This window comes from Bombina bombina, chromosome 5 (assembly GCF_027579735.1).
Source record: "Bombina bombina isolate aBomBom1 chromosome 5, aBomBom1.pri, whole genome shotgun sequence".
NCBI classification, from domain to species: Eukaryota; Metazoa; Chordata; class Amphibia; order Anura; family Bombinatoridae; genus Bombina; species Bombina bombina.
In genome coordinates this window covers 852,599,349-852,625,390 of record NC_069503.1, presented here as the reverse complement: position 1 = coordinate 852,625,390, position 26,042 = coordinate 852,599,349, and the positions used below count along the sequence as shown (strand labels likewise).

The 26,042-nt window shown below is 40.8% G+C and overlaps 1 protein-coding gene across 1 annotated transcript in view; it reads right to left on the bottom strand.

The window, feature by feature from the left end:
• TAF4B (TATA-box binding protein associated factor 4b) overlaps positions 1 to 26,042 on the bottom strand; it is a 920,546-nt gene that overhangs the window by 871,941 nt on the left and 22,563 nt on the right. Inside the window, exon 2 of the mRNA XM_053714992.1 lies at positions 6,257 to 6,402. Within this exon, the coding sequence (XP_053570967.1) occupies positions 6,257 to 6,402 (146 nt within the window). The remainder of the gene's footprint in view (positions 1 to 6,256; positions 6,403 to 26,042) is intronic.

The window sequence follows — 26,042 nt, the reverse complement described above, 5'->3', positions numbered from 1 at the left end:
AGAGAAACCTCTATGACCAAGAATCAAGCGTTCAATCTCCATACCTTTAAATTTAAGGATTTCAGATCCGGATGGAAAAAAGGACCTTGTGACAGAAGGTCTGGTCTTAACGGAAGAGTCCATGGCTGGCAAGATGCCATCCGGACAAGATCCGTATACCAAAACCTGTGAGGCCATGCCGGAGCTATTAGCAGAACAAACGAGCATTCCCTCAGAATCTTGGAGATTACTCTTGGAAGAAGAACTAGAGGCGGAAAGATATAGGCAGGATGATACTTCCAAGGAAGTGATAATGCATCCACTGCCTCCGCCTGAGGATCCCGGGATCTGGACAGATACCTGGGAAGTTTCTTGTTTAGATGAGAGGCCATCAGATCTATCTCTGGGAGCCCCCACAATTGAACAATCTGAAGAAATACCTCTGGGTGAAGAGACCATTCGCCCGGATGCAACGTTTGGCGACTGAGATAATCCGCTTCCCAATTGTCTACACCTGGGATATGAACCGCAGAGATTAGACAGGAGCTGGATTCCGCCCAAACCAAAATTCGAGATACTTCTTTCATAGCCAGAGGACTGTGAGTCCCTCCTTGATGATTGATGTATGCCACAGTTGTGACATTGTCTGTCTGAAAACAAATGAACGATTCTCTCTTCAGAAGAGGCCAAAACTGAAGAGCTCTGAAAACTGCACGGAGTTCCAAGATATTGATCGGTAATCTCACCTCCTGAGATTCCCAAACTCCTTGTGCCGTCAGAGATCCCCACACAGCTCCCCAACCTGTGAGACTTGCATCTGTTGAAATTACAGTCCAGGTCGGAAGAACAAAAGAAGCCCCCTGAATTAAACGATGGTGATCTGTCCACCACGTTAGAGAGTGCCGAACAATCGGTTTTAAAGATATTAATTGATATATCTTCGTGTAATCCCTGCACCATTGGTTCAGCATACAGAGCTGAAGAGGTCGCATGAGAAAACGAGCAAAGGGGATCGCGTCCGATGCAGCAGTCATAAGACCTAGAATTTCCATGCATAAGGCTACCGAAGGGAATGATTGAGACTGAAGGTTTCGACAGGCTGTAATCAATTTTAGACGTCTCTTGTCTGTTAAAGACAAAGTCATGGACACTGAATCTATCTGGAAACCCAGAAAGGTTACCCTTGTTTGAGGAATCAAAGAACTTTTTGGTAAATTGATCCTCCAACCATGATCTTGAAGAAACAACACAAGTCGATTCGTATGAGACTCTGCTAAATGTAAAGACGGACCAAGTACCAAGATATCGTCCAAATAAGGAAATACCACAATACCCTGTTCTCTGATTACAGACAGAAGGGCACCGAGAATCTTTGTGAAAATTCTTGGAGCTGTAGCAAGGCCAAACGGTAGAGCCACAAATTGGTAATGCTTGTCTAGAAAAGAGAATCTCAGGAACTGATAATGATCTGGATGAATTGGAATATGCAGATATGCATCCTGTAAATCTATTGTGGACATATAATTCCCTTGCTGAACAAAAGGCAATATAGTCCTTACAGTTACCATCTTGAACGTTGGTATCCTTACATAACGATTCAATAATTTTAGATCCAGAACTGGTCTGAAGGAATTCTCCTTCTTTGGTACAATGAAGAGATTTGAATAAAACCCCATCCCCTGTTCCGGAACTGGAACTGGCATAATTACTCCAGCCAACTCTAGATCTGAAACACAATTCAGAAATGCTTGAGCTTTCACTGGATTTACTGGGACATGGGAAAGAAAAAATCTCTTTGCAGGAGGTCTCATCTTGAAACCAATTCTGTACCCTTCTGAAACAATGTTCTGAATCCAAAGATTGTGAACAGAATTGATCCAAATTTCTTTGAAAAAACGTAACCTGCCCCCTACCAGCTGAACTGGAATGAGGGCCGTACCTTCATGTGAACTTAGAAGCAGGCTTTGCCTTTCTAGCAGGCTTGGATTTATTCCAGACTGGAGATGGTTTCCAAACTGAAACTGCTCCTGAGGACGAAGGATCAGGCTTTTGTTCTTTGTTGAAACGAAAGGAACGAAAACGATTGTTAGCCCTGTTTTTACCTTTAGACTTTTTATCCTGTGGTAAAAAAGTTCCTTTCCCACCAGTAACAGTTGAAATAATAGAATCCAACTGAGAACCAAATAATTTGTTTCCCTGGAAAGAAATGGAAAGTAGAGTTGATTTAGAAGCCATATCAGCATTCCAAGTCTTAAGCCATAAAGCTCTTCTGGCTAAGATAGCCAGAGACATAAATCTAACATCAACTCTAATAATATCAAAAATGGCATCACAGATGAAATTATTAGCATGCTGGAGAAGAATAATAATATCATGAGAATCACGATTTGTTACTTGTTGCGCTAGAGTTTCCAACCAAAAAGTTGAAGCTGCAGCAACATCAGCCAATGATATAGCAGGTCTAAGAAGATTACCTGAACATAGATAAGCTTTTCTTAGAAAAGATTCAATTTTTCTATCTAAAGGATCCTTAAACGAGGTACCATCTGACGTAGGAATGGTAGTACGTTTAGCAAGGGTAGAAATAGCCCCATCAACTTTAGGGATTTTGTCCCAAAATTCTAACCTGTCAGGCGGAACAGGATATAATTGCTTAAAACGTTTAGAAGGAGTAAATGAATTACCCAATTTATCCCATTCCTTAGCAATTACTGCAGAAATAGCATTAGGAACAGGAAAGACTTCTGGAATAACCGCAGGAGCTTTAAAAACCTTATCCAAACGTATAGAATTAGTATCAAGAGGACTAGAATCCTCTATTTCTAAAGCAATTAGTACTTCTTTAAGTAAGGAGCGAATAAATTCCATCTTAAATAAATATGAAGATTTATCAGCATCAATCTCTGAGACAGAATCCTCTGAACCAGAAGAGTCCAAAGAATCAGAATGATGGTGTTCATTTAAAAATTCATCTGTAGAGAGAGAAGATTTAAAAGACTTTTTACGTTTACTAGAAGGAGAAATAACAGACAAAGTCTTCTTTATGGATTCAGAAACAAAATCTCTTATGTTATCAGGAACATTCTGCACCTTAGATGTTGAGGGAACTGCAACAGGCAATGGTACATCACTAAAGGAAATATTATCTGCTTTAACAAGTTTGTCATGACAATCAATACAAACAACAGCTGGAGGAATAGCAACCAAAAGTTTACAGCAGATACACTTAGCTTTGGTAGATCCAGCAGGCAGTGGTTTTCCTGTAGTATCTTCTGGCTCAGATGCAACGTGAGACATCTTGCAATATGTAAGAGAAAAAACAACATATAAAGCAAAATAGATCAAATTCCTTATAAGACAGTTTCAGGAATGGGAAAAAAATGCCAAACATCAAGCTTCTAGCAACCAGAAGCAAATGAAAAATGAGACTGAAATAATGTGGAGACAAAAGCGACGCCCATATTTTTTGGCGCCAAATAAGACGCCCACATTATTTGGCGCCTAAATGCTTTTGGCGCCAAAAATGACGCCACATCCGGAACGCCGAAATTTTTGGCGCAAAATAACGTCAAAAATGACGCAACTTCCGGCGACACGTATGACGCCGGAAACGGAAAAGAATTTTTGCGCCAAAAAAGTCTGCGCCAAGAATGACGCAATAAAATGAAGCATTTTCAGCCCCCGCGAGCCTAACAGCCCACAAGGAAAAAAAGTCAAATTTTTGAGGTAAGAAAAAATATGATAATTTAAAGCATAATCCCAAATATGAAACTGACTGTCTGGAAATAAGGAAAGTTGAACATTCTGAGTCAAGGCAAATAAATGTTTGAATACATATATTTAGAACTTTATAAATAAAGTGCCCAACCATAGCTTAGAGTGTCACAGAAAATAAGACTTACTTACCCCAGGACACTCATCTACATGTTTGTAGAAAGCCAAACCAGTACTGAAACGAGAATCAGTAGAGGAAATGGTAAATATAAGAGTATATCGTCGATCTGAAAAGGGAGGTAAGAGATGAATCTCTACGACCGATAACAGAGAACCTTATGAAATAGACCCCGTAGAAGGAGATCACTGCATTCAATAGGCAATACTCTCCTCACATCCCTCTGACATTCACTGCACGCTGAGAGGAAAACCGGGCTCCAACTTGCTGCGGAGCGCATATCAACGTAGAATCTAGCACAAACTTACTTCACCACCTCCCTTGGAGGCAAAGTTTGTAAAACTGATTTGTGGGTGTGGTGAGGGGTGTATTTATAGGCATTTTAAGGTTTGGGAAACTTTGCCCCTCCTGGTAGGAATGTATATCCCATACGTCACTAGCTCATGGACTCTTGTTAATTACATGAAAGAAAAGGCCAAAAACCTTTGATGGGGGCAGCAGAATTTTGAGTGCCTAGGGCAGAACAAAACATAAATACGCCACTGCTAGTAGGCGTTAACTATTGCCACAACCAAACTACTGCTCAATAAAGAATTTAACCCAGACTGTAGTAAATCTTTAGCAGATTAGTGGGCAAATTGATTCCTTAACCATAAATTCAACATATGTAATTTAAGATGTGTTAGTCTTAAATTCGCCAGCTATTATATAAACCAGAATTAGTGATGGCTTTTGATGCTAGAAATACTGCATTTTTAATACATCTAAAAAACAAATTCAATCACAGCACCAATAGAAGCAGTAGACCTTTTGGCAACGTTTAAACAGTCAGCCATGTAGATTAGTTTTCATAGAAATATTTAGCAATATTTGTTACAGTCTTATTATTTTGATTTTTTATGAGACAACCACAGATTGAAATCACCAGTTTCTAAGTGTCTTAATGTAGACAAATCACAGTGAAAGGTGTTTTTAAGAGCCTGAGGTGTAGGAAAGTTGCATGTGTCTTCCACAGTAACTATTAACACCGTCTGCTCAGGCAATTAGCAAAGAGATATGTAAGCACTTTGCATTTTGGTCAAATTTATAAGAACCAGTTTGTGCTTAAAGTCAGAGTGCTAAACAATGGAAATTTTAATACCTGCTGTAGCAAATCTTCAGTGAGTTAGAAGATAGGTTAATTCACAGAGCCAGCATAGGCAATAAGTTTCTAAGCAGGAATAGATGTTAAATCAGCCAAGTAGATTTAGTATTCTTAGAAGTATTAAGCAGGATTTGTTGAAGCCCTTTTAGGTTAGATATGAATGTAGTACAAACAGATTTTTAAAAGCAGCAGTTTCTGAAGAAGATATATATGCTTAGCAGATTTCAAAGCACAGCACACGCAAGTATTACTCAGATAGTGAAAACCTCTTAATGCAATACTTGCTATTAAACCTCTCTGGTTGTAGAGTGACAGACCACTGCTCCAAGAGGGGAGACCCAAAACTGAACCGACAGCAATCCGATCACTCTGTATCAGAGATCCAAGGTCCAGCTCATCAGGAAAAAAAAATAATCGACCTTTCTTGGCTTTCTTCCAGAAGGTAGGTGTCACTATATACAGCAAATCGCCTCTAGTCAAGTCACTGAGAACACAGACCATCAGCCTCCCTCTTGCAGCACCGGTGGGAGGAAGGATTTTCCAATACTTAGCTAGATTGATTCCTAACGTTGATAGACCACACTCAGAGTATTTTGCCACTTAGCGCCTCCTCAACCGCCACTGTCTATGGCAGAGGCACCGGTATCTTGCACCAACTTCCACTAGTAGGTGGTATTCTCCTGCCGCAGAGCAGCACAAATCTTCCACCTAAGGAACAAGTGCAGGTGTTTCAGAGAGAAGAGTTATGTGACTTGTGCTTAGCTCCTCCTCCGGAAGTCCTGTTATCTTGGTACTCTTGCATACTTGTGCATGGGAACAAAAGTTATCAGCATGTGGGATAACTTCTAGAAGTATTTTTGAAAATAAAAGTGTACTGCATAAAAGCTACTAGCATAATATGACTTATGGTATTTTAACAAATGTGTTTCCCTCAATGTGAAAGGTTTTTCTTTTATTCATTTCACTCATCTAATTTTCTGTTTCTATTTTTAAATAAAATTCTAGATGCTCTTTATTTTGAGCATATGGTAATAATAGAGCTTTCCCTTGCTTAAAAAGGTTATGTAGCTTTTATATCAGATATTGTAAAAATGGAAAAAAAAAAAACTTATAAGTAAAACGAACATCTATGAAACTTCAGAATAAGAAAATAAAAACTTTAGAGTGAGAGCTATAATTAACTATTTATGTAGCTATATATTTCTATGTTGTTACTAAAAAACACAGAATATCATTTGTACCTGCTTAGCACACTGCACAGTTGTTATACTTGTAGATGCTGGAAGCCTTGCAATTGAATTGTTCTGCACTTGTGCCTGTGCTCTGGCCAGGGCTTGCTGAGACACAAGCATAAGTTGTCCATTACCGCTTCTTATGAGGACTGTACCTGCGGATAATAAAGGAAACTGTTGAAGCTATTACAGGATTTTTAGTAGTTAAAAGCATATTTACATTCTAATTAAGTATTAATGAAAGCCCCATGCAATATACAGAACCCTCCTAGGGTTGTCATCCAATTTAGGCACAACAGAATAAATATAAAAAGAAGACCATGAAATAGCTGAGACTTTGCTTTTAAAAACCTTGTCATTTACAATAAGAGCATTTTATTCTAGGCAAGGTATTATATTTTAACAAGTTACTCTAATGTAACAATTTAATAAACAATATTTATAAATACAGGAGACAGATTTATTCTTTTACCAGTTGATAAATGTGCTAGGTCCCGGGATAGAACACTTTGAACTTCTATTAAAAGGGATACAAAGGTCAAAATTGAATTGTGCATGCGTGCACTTCACTTTGAAATATAAGTTTTTTTGCAATATACTTCCATTAGCATAAATGCAACTAGTAAAAGTTCTTACTGTTTTACAACGGCATACACACATCCTGTGAGGGCCGTGCTCAGAGCTGGCAGTGCTCTGTATTGCTTCTATGAAGATGTAATTTATCACATACAAGTCACTGCTGACTCTTTGAGAAGGTGTATTTGCAAACTGGTGCACAGGCCCTTGGAGCATATGTGCATATGCCGCAGAAAAACAGTCCTAACGTTTACTAGAAGCATTTTTGCTAAGCTATATATATACATATATTGCAGAAATGCTTCTGTTTCAAAGTGAAATGCACATTTTATTTTTTAACCTTTCTATCTTTTTAAGAAACACTGCAAACCCTGACTTTTTGTGTTTGAGTGACAAAGTTTGGCATACCATGGATAGGACTAGTAACCTTTCCCCTGACAGCAATATTTTCTGGCATGGAAAGTTGTTGCCAAAAATTCTCATTCAAAACGTTCAAGGGTCCAGAAATTCTGAATTAAAGTGATTGTAAAGTAAGTGCCCGGTATCTAAAGCCCGGTATCTAAAAATAATCTTAAAAACAGGGGCACTTTCATTAAACTTTACAAAGACGCTTATTTTTTAAAATACTTCCCTTTGTGTTATGGTAAACATAACTCCAATCTTCCGTCCGCAGCTCCTGTTTTCTTTAGCATCTAAATGACGAATCCGGCTTCCTCCAATCATTGCGTCCCTTACGAGCTGAACACCAAAGGGGGCACACAAGATTGGAGGAAGCCGGATTAGTCATCGATAGTCTAAAGAAATCAAGAGCTGCAGGCGGAGGATCGGAGTTATGTCTACCATAACACAAAGGTAAGTATTTTGTTTTATTTTTTTTAAAAACGTCTTTCTAAAGTTTAATATATAAAATTGCCCCAGTTTTTAAGATTATTTTTAGTTACCAGGCACTTATTCATTAAACTTTACAAATCACTTTAACCTCATCCATGGGATATTTTTATGATATGTCATTAGTGATATAATTGATGATAAGTCATGGTGTCCTACATCACACACAGCATTACGTGCACAAATGTCACATACATGATCATCAATGACATAAAACTCATATCAAAACTAAGGAGGAGATTTCAAGTGGCACACAATAGATAGTGTAGTGTAAATTATCTTACACTCTGTCTCACGCTAAGAAAAATGCACAATGTGGCATTACAAGGTGATGGATACAAATTTTAACCAGAGCATCTTAACATGGCTGAAACCTTTTAGCGCCCTATACTTTTAATGGATTGAGCTCATATAACAAGTGATGAGTTAAAGGGACACTGAACCCAAATATTTTTATTTCATGATTCAGATAGAATCATGAAAGAAAATAATTGGGTTTAGTGTCCCTTTAAGTATTGTGCTTGGTAAACCTAAAGTAAACCATTATTATTATTAAATGCAAAGCACATAACTTCATGAATAACTCCACTACTTGTATATTATCAGCTTAGCACACCCTCAGTTTAGATGCTTTTCAGCTGTTTTTAGGAGGTATATGCTAGCAGCTGGGTGTTAGTCCTATTTACCATTTACTATTGCCAACTGCTATGGTCTATAAGGTTCTCCCTGCAGTATATATTAGACTATGTGATAATTGTATTCTATGTTCACTTATACGATTTACTTTAGTTGCTCTTTTTCCTGAAAATATTTTTGTAGCTGAATAAAATATTTGTATTTTGCATTTAGAGTTCTCTACTCCCTTACTTTATCTGGAGGTGATAATTTTGCCCCCAACACAAATACGCACCTTTTTGAAGTAATATCCCAAAGACTAATGCTTTGATTCATACCAAAAGGCACAATATATTCACCAAGACCTATTGTCATGAAAAAGGTTTAGCCAAATCCATTAAAACATTTTTTTTTTCTGAAGGTGTTTACAAAGATTGTTAAAATGCCAAATAAAGTTACAAAAAAAACAAAACAATTTATGTAAGAATTTACCTGATAAAATTAATTTCTTTCATATTGGCAAGAGTCCATGAGCTATTGACGTATGGGATATACATTCCTACCAGGAGGGGCAAAGTTTCCCAAACCTCAAAATGCCTATAAATACACCCCCCACCACACCCACAATTCAGTTTAAGGAATAGCCAAGAAGTGGGGTGATAAGAAAGGAGCGAAAGCATCAACAAGGAATTGGAATATTTGTGCTTTATACAAAAAAAATCATAACCACCACAAAAAGGGTGGGCCTCATGGACTCTTGCCAATATGAAAGAAATGAATGTATCAGGTAAATTCTTACATAAATTATGTTTTCTTTCATGTAATTGGCAAGAGCTCATGAGCTAGTGACGTATGGGATAGCAAATACCCAAGATGTGGAACTCCACCCAAGAGTCACTAGAGCGGGAGGGATAAAAATAAAGACAACCATTTCCGATGAAAAAGAATCCACAACCCAAATCAAAAGTTTTAATCTTTATAATGAAAAAAACTGAAATTATAAGCAGAAGAATCAAACTGAAACAGCTGCCTGAAGTACTTTTCTACCAAAAACTGCTTCTGAAGAAGAGAAAACATCAAAATGGTAGAATTTAGTAAAAGTATGCAAAGAAGACCAAGTTGCTGCTTTGCAAATCTGATCAACAGAAGCTTCAGTCTTAAAAGCCCAGGAAGTAGAAACTGACCTAGTAGAATGAGCCATAATCCTCTGAGGCAGGGACTTACCCGACTCCAAATAAGCATGACTAATCAAAAGCTTTAACCAAGACGCCAAAGAAATGGCAGAAGCCTTTTGACCTTTCCTAGAACCAGAAAAGATAACAAATAGACTAGAAGTCTTTCTGAAATCTTTAGTAGCTTCAACATAATATTTCAAAGCTATTACCACATCCAAAGAATGTAAAGATCTTTCCAAAGAATTCTTAGGATTAGGACACAACAAAGGGACAACAATTTCTCTACTAATGTTGTTGGAATTCACAACTTTAGGAAAATATTTAAATGAAGTCCGCAAAACCGCCTTATCCTGATGAAAAATCAGAAAAGGAGACTCACAAGAAAGAGCAGATAATTCAGAAACTCTTCTAGCAGAAGAGATGGCCAAAAGAAACAATACTTTCCAAGAAAGTAATTTAATGTCCAAAGAATGCATAGGCTGAAACGGAGGAGCCTGTAAAGCCCTCAAAACCAAATTAAGACTCCAAGGAGGAGAAATTGGCTTAATGACAAGCTTGATACGAACCAAAGCCTGTACAAAACAATGAATATCAGGAAGATTGGCAATTTTTCTGTGAAACAGAACAGAAAGAGCAGAGATTTGTCCTTTCAAGGAACTTGCAGACAAGCCCTTATTCAAACCATCCTGAAGAAACATAAAATTCTAGGAATTCTAAAAGAATGCCAAGAGAATTTATGAGAAGAACACCATGAAATGTAAGTCTTCCAAACTCGGTAATAAATCTTTCTAGACACAGATTTGCGACCCTGCAACATAGTATTAATCACAGAGTCAGAGAAACCTCTATGACTAAGCACTAGGCGTTATTATTATTATTATTATCGGTTATTTGTAGAGCGCCAACAGATTCCGCAGCGCTATAAACAAAGGGGGAGTACAACAAAACAATTATAGGGTAGAGGGCCCTGCCAAGAGTTGCACTGTTGTAGTCAGCTCTTAATCTCCATACCTTCAAATTTAATGATTTGAGATCCTGATGGAAAAATGGACCTTGAGATAGAAGGTATGGCCTTAACGGAAGTGGCCAAGGTTGGCAACTGGACATCCGAACAAGATCCGCATACCAAAACCTGTGTAGCCATGCTGGAGCCACCAGCAGTACAAATGAACGCTCCATTATGATTTTGGAAATCACTCTTGGAAGAAGAACACATTAGGATCTGGAACTTGTTCCAACCAAAAAGTTGAAGCCACAACATCAGCCAAAGAAATAGCAGGCCTAAGAAGATGACCTGAACATAAATAAGCCTTCCTTAGATAAGATCCAAGCTTCCTATCTAAAGGATCTTTAAAAGAAGTACTATCTGCCATAGGAATAGTAGTACGCTTTGCAAGAGTAGAGATAGCCCCATCAACTTTGGGGATCTTTTCCCAAAACTCCAATCTATCAGTCGGCAAAGGGTACAGTTTCTTAAACCTTGAAGGAGTACATGAAGTACACAGACTATTCCATTCCCTAGAAATTACATCTGAAATAGCATCAGGAACTGGAAAAACCTCTGAAATAACTACATGAGGCTTAAAAACCGAATTTAAACGTTTACTGGTTTTAATATCAAGGACTATTCTCCTCCATATCTAATGCAATCAACACCTCTTAATAAAGAACGAATATACTCCATTTTAAATAAATATGAAGTTTTGTCAGTGTCAATATCTGAGGCAGAATCTTCTGAAACAGAGAGATCCTCATCAGAGATAGATAAATCAGAATGCTGTCGGTCATTTAAAAATTCATAGAATTTGATTTCCGGAGGAGGAGCCCAGGTGTATGGTCAGGTGTTACACCTGCTCTGATTCCTTGCTCCACTGCAAGCTTGTTTGGCGAGATACAGCGCTTCAACCCTCAGACTCAGGGTAGCCTGCATAGCTCTTACCATCGCTAACGGAATTCAAAAGTGCCTTACCAATGCACTAAGCTGCATAGCAGCAACTACAGGGTCACCATTTTTTATACCTTTATAACATTACTCGCAGAGCAAAGAGACAAGAGGGAAAGCACCCAAATCTCAAACTGCAACCAGTATACACGCTGTGTATATACACCTTTCTTAGAGACTTCCCTATAAGACGCTTTCACTGCTCACTGTCCTGGTATACTGAGTGTGGGGCTTAACGGAGGACGTAGACTCTTTCCCTATCGCTAGGCTTAGCGGACATATTACAGCCACGGGAAAAGATTCATCAAACCTGCTCGACGCTGGGCTGAGAGGCGGAAGAGGGACCAGTGCTGTTTCCTGTGAGCGGTCCTGCCCTGGAGCAGGGACCTGCTCGTTGTTCTCCAGTTGGTTCAGCCTTCTCCTGGTTCCTGCCGCAGGTTGTGTGGCCCATCCTGGTACCGCGGAGATACGAGAAGTAGCGCAGATCTGGGAGTGTTGTTTCCCTCGTCCTGGAGTTCCCTCCCACCGGTGCTGCGTGAGGGACCCGGGTCAGAAATTGCTGCGGGGTAATTTGTCCGGCTCTGGTCTGTTGCCTTTCCCTGCATCTCCGCCTTGGCGAAAGTCGCAAAAATTGCAGAACAACAGGGCATTGTTTGAGCACGTGTCCCCCCTCCCACCGGTGCTGCGTGAGGGGGGCTTGTCTCCCAGGAGGTCTCTCACAGGTCACAGCTGCAGCTAAGGACGGTAAAGTATATGAGTCGTTTTGCAACAAACTAACTGAAACACTAGCTGCAGTTTCTGTTGCGCCAGCAAATGTGAACTTGCTACAATTAAAATTTAACACAGTGACACATTAGATATCTGGGAATTTTTGCCTGGCTGTTGCTTTTTTCCTATTTTGTCTCATCAAGGAGGCGAGTAAAAAGCTGTTATATTGGGACAAAATGCAAGCAAACTGAACTGCATATCCTTAAGTGTAAAGATTGCTGGACACTGGGTTTTTTTCTTTTTTTTTTTGTTTTGTTCTCCTTGCTGTTTTTTTTGTTTTTTTTTTTTTTTTGCTTTTCTTATAAATGTTTCTGTGCGCATGATAGTAATATGTAAAGTATCATGTGTTAGTGCAAAATATTATTAACTGGTTTCTTTAATGATTTACTTATGGTTAAAGCAAGTCTCTTAGCACCAATTCTATAGATACCAAATAAATAAAATCACAGGTGCTTAATGACCAAGGTTTGGAGAATATAGCCCCTCAGCTCCTTGAATAAACTGCCTAAACAAATACAAAATATGTAAGGGCAGAATTGTAATTTAAGGTAGCTAATCCAGTTTGGAATTACCTTTCTCTGGAGAAGTTTGTCTAGATATATTATAACAACTTCAGTAAAGTTTTGTCAATATAAGGAAATGTAAAAACTGACATGAATAATGTTTTGAGTTAGAATGTGGAACTGTTAGTGCTTAGGGCACCTGCTGAATAAATCTTCAATTAAGCTGCTTAATTGATAAGTGGGGAAAAAGAAAAACATACAAAATAAGTCTTCACTGAAACCTCCTATATTAAAAGCAGCACAAGGCCATAGTTTACACTGATAAAGGTCCCTTTCTGCTTCACTCCACGACTGCCTATCAATAAATTAATAAACTCACTTTGTTTTTTCTTCCCCTTTTCACCAGGAGATTCTTCTCCCCTCCCCCCTTCCCCTTTTCTTTTGTCCTCCTTCTCACTTTTCCTTCACTTCACGCACTCCTTCCCTTGCTGCATTCACAATATTTTCCTTTTTTCATTTTTTCGCTCTCACTATAGTTTATGGATAAATCTCTTCACGCACACAACAAATCTTCACCTCCAGTCATGGCAGCAAGGCAGAGGGACAAAAAAAACAAAATCTCTAATGAGGCCCTTGCAGAGGTACAGACACCCCCGCGTGACACACTAATCATACAGGATCACAATGACATGCAAACCTTAGTTAGCAACATTTCAGAAGCTCTTGCACCTAAACTAGATGCTTTAAAAAATGAGATAAAACAAGACATTGCACTTCTCGCATCAGAAAGTAAACAATTTGCTAATAGACTCTCTGAAGTAGAACAGAGAGTTTCTGATCTAGAGGACTTCACTACCACTCAGAATAGTAAGCTTGAGTTAGCTACCTCAAATATTCTTAAATTGCAAAATAAAGTTGAGGATCTAGAAAATCGTGCTAGAAGGAATAACCTAAGAATAATAGGTATCCCAGAAGAAAAACAGTTTGAGAACCTGACTAAATTTTTTACAAATACATTACCACAAATTTTACAGTTTCCTGAAAACTATCCAAATATAATTATAGAGCGTGCCCATAGATTGGGCCCGGTAGCTTTGAATAAAACCAAACCAAGACCCATCATAGTTATATTCCTGAATTATCAGGACAAACTAACTTTTCTCCAACTTTATCGAAAGCATCAACCTGTTTTTCTGGGGGGCACACAAATTTTTATATTTCAGGATTATGCAGTAGATACTGCAATGAAAAGAAGGGAATTAGCCCCATGGTGCACAAAGTTTATACAGCATGGGTTGAGGGCTACTATTTTACATCCAGCAAGGCTTAGAGTGGTATGCGATGATGATATTCATTTCTTTGACACAGCTACAGCAGCAGGTAAATTTTATGCAAATACCAGTCAGAAAAATAGGTAGAGATATGCTGATATAGGTATCAACTAAAGATGCCTATGGGTTTTTTTTTTGTTGTTTTTTCCTCTCTATGCATTAAATTCCCTTTATTTCCTTATCTCGTTTTAATGATGGTTGAACCCCTGCAGTCTGGGTTGGTTGAGAGTTTGTGTGGCAAAACTCTCACCTCTTATTATGTTTTTTTCTTTTCTTCTCTTTCTTCTATGTTTTTTTTTTTGTTTTTTCTGTGTTTCTTCTCCCTCTCCTCCACCACGTGTAAATAATTAGTACGGCAACCGGATTTAAAATTTTATCTTGGAACATAGGCGGCCTTACATCCCCCATTAAAAGAAAAACGATAATATCATATTTGAAGAAAGAGAACAAGTCTATTGCATTGTTACAAGAGACGCATTTGAGAGCCGAAGAAGTTCTCTGTTACGGTTACCCTTAGTCTCGCTGAGAGATGGACCGCTTAGTAGCCTGGATCCCTATTGCTAAAGAGGGGAGAAGCTGCTTTCCATAGTATTCTATATGAGTCTCACAAATATAGAATAATCTCCCTTAGCTGCAGTACAGCTAGGATACCCTTCTGCCCACAAAAACGAGTCAACGCTGCGATTGAGGGTCAAACAAGAACTCAGGACTGGGATGCCCAGCCTGCTTTTTATTAAGGTTACATGCACACAGGGCACTCCCAGGGGGAGAGGGGGGGAAGCACAAAATCCCCCATCACACATTTAGATAGAGAGCACTGTCCTTTGACAGGCCACAATAGGATTACAGTACTTAAGATAACAAGTTTACAAGTTCATCTTATCAATTAGCAGTCTGGCTCCAGAGGTGATTAGACAATGGGATTTGTTATCACTAAACTTAGAGCTGAGGCCAGCAAACGTGTAATTAGACAATAGTTTCTAAAAGCTGAAAAAAAAGAGTTAACTCTTTATGAAATGATACTTGTTACGGTTTTCTTGGAGCCCTTCTTAGGCGCTGGCTTGCTGGTTTAGGCATTGCTGCTGGGAAATAAGCTCTGCACAACAAAATAACTAATGCTTCTGTAACAGTGCTCCCTTTCTGTGGAACACTCTGGCAGACACGGTCTGACCCCTTTTCGGGGCAGACTAAGGCTGTCCAGACCGCTGGTTATGCGGGGCTGAGGTCGGTTTGTCTGGACAACCCGTCGGTGTTGCCATTCTGTTTCCCAGGTCTGTAAGTAATGGTGAAATTGAAGGGTTGCAACGATAAGCTCCAACGTAATAGCCTGCCGTTATCTCCAGAGACCCGGTTCAGCCACACCAACGGGTTATGGTCGGTGACCAGAGTGAACTCCTGACCATATAAATAGGGAGTCAATTTCTTTAATGCCCACACCAAAGCCAAACACTCCTTTTCGACCGCTGCATAGCTGACTTCGCGGGGCAGGAGCTTCCGGCTGATGTAGGCAACTGGATGCTCCCCTCCATCTTCGCCTACTTGGCTGAGGACGGCTCCCAGCCCGAACATGGAAGCATCTGTATGGACGATAAAACGTTTGTTAAGGGCTGGGGCCGCCAAGACAGGAGCGTTAATTAGAGCATTTTTGAGAGCCTGGAAAGCCGTTTCACAGTGGGGAGACCACAGGACCTGTCGAGGTAAGTTCTTCTTGGTCAAGTCAGTCAGGGGTTTGGCAAGTGTGCTGTAGTCTGGTACGAACCGTCTATAGTACCCTGCCGTGCCCAGGAAGGCTAGGACCTGAGTCTTAGTGATGGGGGTGGGCCAATTGGCGACAGCTTCTATTTTGGCTGGCTCTGGTCGCTGCTTTCCACACCCCACCCGGTGACCCAGGTACTGTACCTCGGCCATCCCAAAGTGGCATTTTTCTGGCTTCAGAGTCAGGCCAGCAGCCCGGATCTGATCCAGAACCATTCCCACATGAGCTAAGTGGTCCTCCCAGGACTCACTGTGGATCGCTATATCGTCTAGGTAGGCGTAAGCAAAACTCTGGAAGCCATCCAGGAGCCTATCCACCAAGCGCTGGAATGTAGCTGGGGCATTCTTCATCCCAAACGGCATTACCCTAAACTGATATAAGCCGAATGGGGTGACGAATGCCGACTTGGGGATAGCCTCCGGGGCCAGGGGAATCTGCCAGTAACCTTTGCAGAGGTCAATAGTGGTCAGGTAATTTCCCCTGGCTATACGATCGAGTAGCTCGTCTACCCTGGGCATAGGGTAAGCGTCCGTCACGGTATTTTCATTGAGCCTCCGATAGTCTACGCAGAACCGGGTGGTCCCATCTTTCTTGGGCACCAAGACAACTGGGGAGGCCCAGGGACTATCGGAGGGCTCAATTACCCTGAGCTGGAGCATCTCATCGATCTCCTTCTTCATTCCTGTCCTAACTGCTTCGGGGATTCGGTACGGAGCCTGGCGCAAGGGAGCTTGTCCCGGAGTATCTACCTGGTGGGTGGTTAAAGTAGTGTACCCTGGCTTCGGGGAGAAGGTGAGGTGTTTGGACTGGAGGAGTTGGTTGAGCTGCTCCCTTTCAGTGGGGCTAAGTCGGTCCCCTATCTGAACCTGCGCCACTATACCTGTGGGGAGGCTCTTTTCTAATAGGTCTGGAATGGGTAAACTGTCGGGGTCTTCCTGAGGGGAACAACATACGGCCGTCACGTTCTCTGGTCGCTCAAAATATTCCTTGAGCATGTTTACATGGAATGTCTTTCTAAGATTGTTGTCGTGGCAGCTAGCTATCACATAAGTGGTGTCTCCCCTTTTCTCTACGATCTGGTAGGGACCCTGCCAGGACGCCTGCAATTTGTCTGTCTTCACCGGCTTAAGTACTAACACCTTTTGTCCTATGGTGAAGATTCTCTTTCGGGCCCCCCGATCGTACCATACTTTCTGTCTTCTCTGGGCCAACTGGAGATTAGCCCGCACGGATTTGGCTAATTGCTCCATTCGGTCCCTGAGTTCCAGCACGTATGGCACAATGGGGACACCGTCAGCCTCCATCTCTCCCTCCCAGTGCTCCCGGATCAGGTTTAGGGGTCCCCGTACCTTTCTTCCGTAGAGCAACTCGAAGGGAGAGAACCCTGTCGTTTCCTGGGGCACCTCCCGATAAGCAAATAGGAGGTGCGGCAGGAAGCGTTCCCAGTCTCGGTATTCCTGAGTGAACGTCTTGAGCATTTGCTTGAGGGTCCCATTGAACCTCTCACACAGCCCGTTCGTCTGGGGGTGGTATGGGGAGCTCAGGAGGGACTTAATTTTGCAAACCTGCCAGAGTTGTTGGGTCAATTCAGCCGTAAATTGGGTGCCTCGGTCGGATAGGATTTCTTTTGGAAATCCTACCCGGGAGAACACCTGTACTAGTGCATTCGCTACCGTATCCGCTTGTATGTTGGATAGGGCGACAGCCTCTGGGTACCTGGTAGCGTAGTCCACTACGGTAAGAATGTATCGCTTACCGGAGGGACTAGGGGTAGCCAGTGGTCCCACTAGGTCAATAGCAACCCGGCTGAAGGGTTCCTCTACAATGGGCATATTTACTAGCTGGGCTTTAGGGTGATCGCCTCGCCTTCCTACTCGTTGACACACATCGCAGGTGTTACAGTAAGTTCTAACGTCAGCGTGCACCCCTGGCCAAAAGAACGTGTGAGTAATGCGGTGTAGGGTACGGGTAACGGCTAGGTGGCCTGCTAAGGGGATGTCGTGGCCTATTTTGAGGATTTCTTGACGGTATTTGTGGGGTACTACCAGCTGTCGCCTACGCTGTCCCCTTTTCTCTGTCCAGCGGTATAGTTTCCCTTTTTCCCATAAGAATGTTTCGTTATCTGCCCCGCCCCCTCCGGTCTCTGCTCGTTCCCGGTACTTTTGTAAGGTCGGGTCAGTCTTAGACTCTGCCTCGAAAGCATCTGGGGTGTCCCAGGGTATGGGGCCTAACCTGTCAGGCAAGGTCGGGGTAGGTCTTACCTGTGTCTCCCGCACTGGTGAGAGCTCTCGCTCCGTCCGGGCTTGGGCCCGTGTAGTCACTGGGTCTGCCTCGTTGTTGCATACTGGAGCATAGGCAGAAGTCATGGGGCCCAAATAGTTGCCCAGTAGTACTTCGGCAGGTAAATTATCCATTAGGCCCACGTTCACAGCCCCCTTTCCCGCTCCCCAATCAAGATGCACTTTAGCTGTTGGAATTTTGTACACATCCCCCCCCGCCACTCTAACGGCCACAGTCTGTCCGGATCGCTTGTGCTCTGGCACCAAATGACTCTGTACCAGCGTGATAGTAGCCCCTGTGTCTCGCAATCCCTCGGTAGATCGCCCCTCGAGCCATACCCTCTGCCGATGGTGCTGGCGGTTATCTGAGGCAGCATATACAGGGTCTGCCTCGTGAAGCGGCCCCACATATCCCTCCATAGGGGCCTCTTGGTTAACACAGAGGGCCCGGGCCGGACGATAGGACCCAGAGGGGTAATTGTAATTCCTGGGTGTCTGGTGCGTATTAAGGGGGCAGCTAGCCATGAAATGCCCTGGTTGCTTGCATCGGTGGCAAGTCGGTCTGGGACGCTCAGAGCTGTTATTGGGTGGTCCTGAGTGTCGGACGGGCCCTGTGGGCACCGGGGCTCGGAATTCAGCACGAGGGGGTGCACGGTAAACCTCTCTGGGTTCGACCCGTGCTGGAGCTCGGTAGTTCATGGGTTCGTGAAGACAGGAGTCATAATGTTCATCGGCCAATTTGGCTGCTTCTTCTAAGGTAGAAGGCCGCCTGTCTCGCAGCCATACCTTCCCTTGCTGTTCCATGCCATTATAAAAATGTTCTAAGAGAAACAATTGTAAAATTTCCTCCCCAGTCACCGCTTTACTTCCGCTCAGCCAGTGATTTGCCGCTCTCCGCATTCGGTGCGCCCATTCCATATGGGTATCGTTAGGCTTCTTTTCTGTGCCCCGAAACTGTCGGCGATACGTGTCCGGAGTTACAGCGTACCGTCGCAACAGTGTCTCCTTAACTAGCTCATACTGTGTCACTTCCTCAGCACCCAGAGTACGAAAGGCTTCCAGGGCTCGCCCGGATAGTTTCCCAGACAATATCGTGGGCCACTCTCTGTTGGGAATCTGGTGCAGGGCACATTGCCTTTCGAAGTCCGCCAAATATTCATCAATCCCTGTCTCGCTCTCTAGGAAGGGTCGAAATGCCGCATAGGGTATCTTGGGCCTCCCAGCATTTTCGACAGGGATGATTACCTGCGGGGCTTCAGCATTGCGGTGTGCGTTCGCTAGGTTGAGTTCGTGGGCTCGAGTCTCTCGTATATCCTCGTCCGCCTCCACCATCAACTGCTGTACCAATTCCATGGAGGGGTTCGGCCCGTATAATGAGAGCCTTTCCCGAACAATCCTGTTTTTTTCGTCACTAATCGTGGTCGGTGTTTCCGCCATTGTGAAGCTCTGATCCAGTTCGGTCAATTCTGTGATCAGCTCTCTCCTCGGCCGGTTGCTGGCGTACCCCCCTCTGCTTTCAAGTAAATCCTTTAGGGTTGTACGCTTCAATTTTTCGTAAGCGCTCTCCATCCGTTCTGTACCTCTCCTAGGAAATCCAGGAAAATCCCGCCGCTGCCGCCAAATGTTACGGTTACCCTTAGTCTCGCTGAGAGATGGACCGCTTAGTAGCCTGGATCCCTATTGCTAAAGAGGGGAGAAGCTGCTTTCCATAGTATTCTATATGAGTCTCACAAATATAGAATAATCTCCCTTAGCTGCAGTACAGCTAGGATACCCTTCTGCCCACAAAAACGAGTCAACGCTGCGATTGAGGGTCAAACAAGAACTCAGGACTGGGATGCCCAGCCTGCTTTTTATTAAGGTTACATGCACACAGGGCACTCCCAGGGGGAGAGGGGGGGAAGCACAAAATCCCCCATCACACATTTAGATAGAGAGCACTGTCCTTTGACAGGCCACAATAGGATTACAGTACTTAAGATAACAAGTTTACAAGTTCATCTTATCAATTAGCAGTCTGGCTCCAGAGGTGATTAGACAATGGGATTTGTTATCACTAAACTTAGAGCTGAGGCCAGCAAACGTGTAATTAGACAATAGTTTCTAAAAGCTGAAAAAAAAGAGTTAACTCTTTATGAAATGATACTTGTTACGGTTTTCTTGGAGCCCTTCTTAGGCGCTGGCTTGCTGGTTTAGGCATTGCTGCTGGGAAATAAGCTCTGCACAACAAAATAACTAATGCTTCTGTAACATTCTCAAATTAAAATCTTCCTGGGTAAAAGAAGTTTTTTTTTCTTCACCTAGTGTGAAACGTAAGGGTGGGGTGGCCATTCTGATGGGAAAGAAACTTAAATATGAAACGATAGGCACCGAATCAGACCAGGAAGGGAGATATTTTATACTAAAGGTTAAAATTGCCAATACCCTTTACACCATATGTAATGTATATGCTCCGAATATTTTTAATTTGTTATTTTGGGAAAGATTACAAGCCAGGCTTATGGAATGTGCAGAGGGTTTCTTAATAATGGGTGGTGACTTCAATATGGCCCCACAATATCCCCTAGATAGAATGCAGCAAAATTCAGCCACTCAAAAGACCAAAAAGGGACAAATTAGAGGCAAAATTGTTTTTAAGAATGTTCAATAATCTCAAAATCCATGACATTTGGAGATTACAACACCCCGATACACGTGATTACACATGTATGTCAAAAGCGCATAAATCGCTTTCACGAATTGACTTACTTTTACTGGATGAACGTTTATGTAAACGGAAAGTTTTTGCTCAAATTTCACCTATAGTTATTTCAGATCATGCTCCTATTTTCCTTGAGTTTCAAATAGACGCCTCCCATTTAAGGAATAATCAAATTTTTTTCCCTACATACCTGGCATCAGATGTTAAGTTCAAAAATTGGTTGGAAATAAAATTCAGGGAATACATAACATTTAACTCGGAAGCTCTGAATCGCCCTGACTTATTTTGGGAAACCGCAAAAGCGGTCTTAAGGGGAGAAATTCTGGCATACACCATCACACGAAGCAAAAAACTTAAAAAAAGGGAGAATGAGCTTTTACGTGCAGTGACAAATGCGTATAATTCTTATTTAATTGAAAGCACACAGCTAAACTGGGCTAAGTATATCGCAGCATTAGGAGAAAGGGACTCATTGCTGTTGTTTAAATCAACACAAAAGGATATCAGATTTTCTGCAAAATTACATAGGCATGGGAATAAATCAGGTAAACTGCTGGCAAAACTTCTTAAACAGGAAAAGGGCTCTCAGATGATAGACGCATTAAATGTTAATGGTCAAAAAGTTTTTTAACTATTATACTGATTTATATAACTCTGAACCTCCGAATATCTCACAAAGAGATGATTTTTGGAAAAAGATTTTGCATCCCTTAATACCTTTGGATGCACTAGAACAGCTGTATTCTCCTATAACTAACTTAGAAGTGGCCAACACAATTAAAAATGTACCCTCTAATAAATCTCCTGGTCCAAATGCACTCCCTAATGAATTTTACAAAATAACTTCACAAAGTATAACACCCTATGTAACTGCTCTATTTAATTACATATACGTGCAGGGCAATGAGCCTACAGCAAATTTTTCAGCATCCTACACGACGTTGCTTCTAAAAAAGGGAAAGACCCAGTATTAAAGGAATCTTATAGACCTATTGCTCTCATGAATTCAGATTACAAACTTTTAACTTCTATTTTAGCCCAACGGCTGCAATCAGTTCTACCTCTCATTATTAACTCTGATCAAGCTGGGTTTATAAAGAATAGGAATTCGTCCGCTAAAATCAGAGAACTCATGCTTATTATTGATTATCTTAGAACAAATGATGGCTCAGATTCACTAGGGGAGGGGTCTAACATGGATCAGGCAATTCTAGCCATAGATGCCGAGAAGGCTTTTGACTCGGTTCAGCACGACCACCTTCTATTTTCACTAGAGCAATTTGGGCTGAAAGGGAATTTTCTTAAGTTTGTCACAAATCTGTGCCGTAAAGCATCTACAAGGATGATAGTTAACGGGTCTCTCTCACAGGATATTCTCCTGCGGCGAGGGACTCGGCAAGGCTGCCCCCTGTCCCCCCTCCTTTTTGATATTGCTATCGAACCGCTTGCCATATTAATAAGACAGCAATTAGAGGGAATTAAAATAGGCAGTCATGAATCAAAAATTGCACTTTATGCAGATGACATTCTGATATATATGACTAACACCAAAACAAATATACCCAGACTTCTTCTAATTTTACATAAATTCTGATCTTTTTCCGGATACAAGGTGAATGTCACAAAATCAGAATTTCTCTGGATTAAACAGACTAAGGAATCATGCATAAATATACCTTTTTCCATAGTCCAGGATTCATTTAGATATCTAGGAATTATGATATCTCCGAACCCTGATAAATGGTACACCCTAAATATTATACCAACTATAAATAAAATTAAAGATACTCTTAAAAACTGGCATAATTTACCGCTGTCCCTTTCGGGACGAATAGCTGCTTACAAGATGATTTTACTTCCAAAAATACTCTACATTCTTCAAAATACTCCTGTAATTCTTAGAAAAAAAGACCTGACATCCTTTGACTAAGCTTTGCGGTCATTTATATGGCAAAATAAGAGGTCTAGAATTTCCCTGCAGAAGCTTTATCTCCCCATTAAATATGGGGGTCTAGCTTTACCTGATCTTAAGGCCTATAATTATGTCTCTCTGGCCCGCATAGAGACAGATTGGATATTTTCAAAAGATTACATTACTAATAACAATCTTGAAAAAAATATAACAAATCCCGTTTCTCTTGTTGCACTTATTCACGCTAATGTTGGTTTCATACCTCTTGCACTAAAGAAATTGAGATCCATATATAATCCAATTTTGGCATGGAAAAAGATGTGTAACAGGCTAGTTATAGAATACCGAGTCTCAAGATATCTTCCACTTCTGGGGAATCCTCAATTCCCAGCAGGTCTAAATTCAGTACTCTTTTCAAAATGGAAGCAGGAGGGTCTTGCTAATGTAATACAAATAATAGACTTGGAAAGACAATGTGTTAAAACATTTGATTCCCTTAGGCATGAATTTAATCTCCCGCAAAGAAATTTCTTTGCTTATCTTCAAGCGAGACATTACGCTCAAAAACTGATAACTGATCATGGCTGGAATTGGTCACTGGGAAATATCGAAAATTGGTTGGTATTAGTTAAAAATGGATGCATGTCAATTACTCCAGGGTATAATGCTCTAGTCTCAGACCGGGGAACATTGAACCTGGATAAGCTGTGTATTAAGTGGGCTGCACTATTAATGCAAGAACTAGATCCCAAATTATTATATTCTTCAATTCAAGTTGTTATGCAAACAACTCTTTCCTCAACCTGGAGGGAGTCCCATTTGAAAGTAATTCACATGTCATATTTCACTCCAGAAAAAGGGTTTAAATGTGGAAATGTTAATTTTGCTAGTTGTCCTAAATGCTCTTTTCCTTCCGCAAACCTTCTGCACATGACATGGACCTGTCCAAAAGTTAGAAACATCTGGCTGAAAGTCCAATTTTGGCTTCGCAAAATACTGAATAACCCCACTCTGACAATATCTGCAGTAGATATGGTTTTCCTTTTTTCGGAGAGTAAGCAAAGTAACAATAAAATTACTAATTTGACTATACTGGCCGCTAGATATCTCATTTTTAAAAAATGGAAATTACGAACAGTCCCTAGCATACCAGAAATTAAAAATTGCCTAAAGAAGCAATGTCTTCTTGAGCAAATTGATACTAATACAGCTAATAACTATGAAGTTACCAGGTTTTTTCTTAAATGCTCAATGTTTATAAAAGCACTCCCGCCAAATGAAATTGAATATTTAATATACCCTTTTCGGGATTCCGACCTGGTGTTGTTGGGGATATGGTAATTTAACTCCCTTTTCCCTTTATCCCCTTTTTTTTTTTGTTCTATAGCCTTGTCTCGTTCTATTTTTATTTTTTTTTTATTTATTTTTTTTTTATTTATTTTTTTTGGTTTTGCTTTTTGTCCTCTTCTTTTCTCTTTTTTCCTTCTTCTTTCTTTTCTCTTTGATTGTTAAATATAAAATCTCAACAATGTACACCTAAAACTGAACAGAAATCTAATTTTTGTGTTAATAGAATTAGTTTATCACATGTGTTATGTATTTCATTATCATGCCCTTTGTGTGGCTCTAAATTATGTTGGAACATTGTATACATTGTTGATTGTAAATAAAGAAATTTAAAAAAAAAAATTCATAGAATTTATGAGAAGTTTTAAAATACCTTTTACGTTTATTAGAATGTGGTATAACAGACAGGGCCTTCTGAATAGAATTAGAAACAAATTCTCTCACATTAACAGGAATATCCTGAACATTAGATGTTGAAGGAACAACAACAGGTAATGGATTACTACTAATGGAAATATTGTCTGCTTTTGAAAGTTTATCATGACAACTAACACAAACTACAGCCGGAGGAACAGTTAACACAAGTTTACAACAAATGCACTTAGCTTTGGTAGAACCGACATCAGGCAGCAGGATTCCAGTAGTAGATTCTGAAACAGTGTCAGCTTGAGACATCTTGCAATATGTAATAGAAAAAAGAACATATAAAGCAAAATTATCAAATTTCCTTATATGACAGTTTCAGGAATGGGAAAAATGCAAACAAAATAAGCCTCTGGAAACCAGAAGCAAAAAGAAATAATGACTTAAGTAATGTCAAAAATCTGGCGCCAAGAATGACGCCCAACAGACAAAATATTTTTTGGCGCCAAAAACGTCTGCAACAAACATGAGCGTCATAGATGACGCAACTACATGAAAACTCTCGGCGCCAACTAAGACACCGGAAATGACGTCATTACGTCAACAAACGTAATTATCATGCCAAAAAAGTCTTGCGACAAAAATGACGCAATAAATTAGAGCATTTTGCGCTCCCGCGAGCCTAACAGCCCGTAAATTAGAAAAGAAAGTCAATTGAAAAATTTTCAGGTAAGAAATAATTTTTTCATATGCATTTCCCAAAATGAAACTGACAGTCTGTAAGAAGGAAATATACTGATTAACCCGAGCCATGGCAAATATAAGTATAAAACATATATTTAGAACTTTACATATAAAGTGCCAAACCATAGCTGAGAGTGTCATAAGTAAAAGAAAACATACCTACCAAAAGACACTCATCTACATAAAATAGACAGCCAAACCAGTACTGAAACGAGAATCAGTAGAGGTAATGGTATATAAGAGTATATCGTCGATCTGAAAAGGGAGGTAGGAGATGAATCTCTACGACCGATAACAGAGAACCTATGAAATAGATCCCAGTTAGGATGACCATTGCATTCAATAGGTAATAATCCCTTCACATCCCTCTGTCGTTCACTGCACTCTGAGAGGAACCGGGCTTCAGCATGCTGAGAAGCGCATATCAACGTAGAAATCTAGCACAAACTTACTTCACCACCTCCATAGGAGGCAAAGTTTGTAAAACTGAATTGTGGGTGTGGTGAGGGGTGTATTTATAGGCATTTTGAGGTTTGGGAAACGTTGCCCCTCCTGGTAGGAATGTATATCCCATACGTCACTAGCTCATGGACTCTTGCCAATTACATGAAAGAAATATATATTTTGTATTTATAGTTTAGTAACTCTTAATCGACTTGATTTTGAACATTTGCAACTTTGTACCAGGTTTTAGCCAAAAAAATTTTTTATACCAATCCTTACTCAAAACTTATAAGCATTTGAAAAGTAGGTCTTACATAGGCGTATTCAGTGGAGGCTCCTCCATAGGAGCACATGAACCCCCTGGGAGAAATATGAAAAAACCCTTTTTGGCTGAATAAATATAAATTTTCCAATAGCCTCCCTATTGCTGAAATTATATTTATTCAGCCAA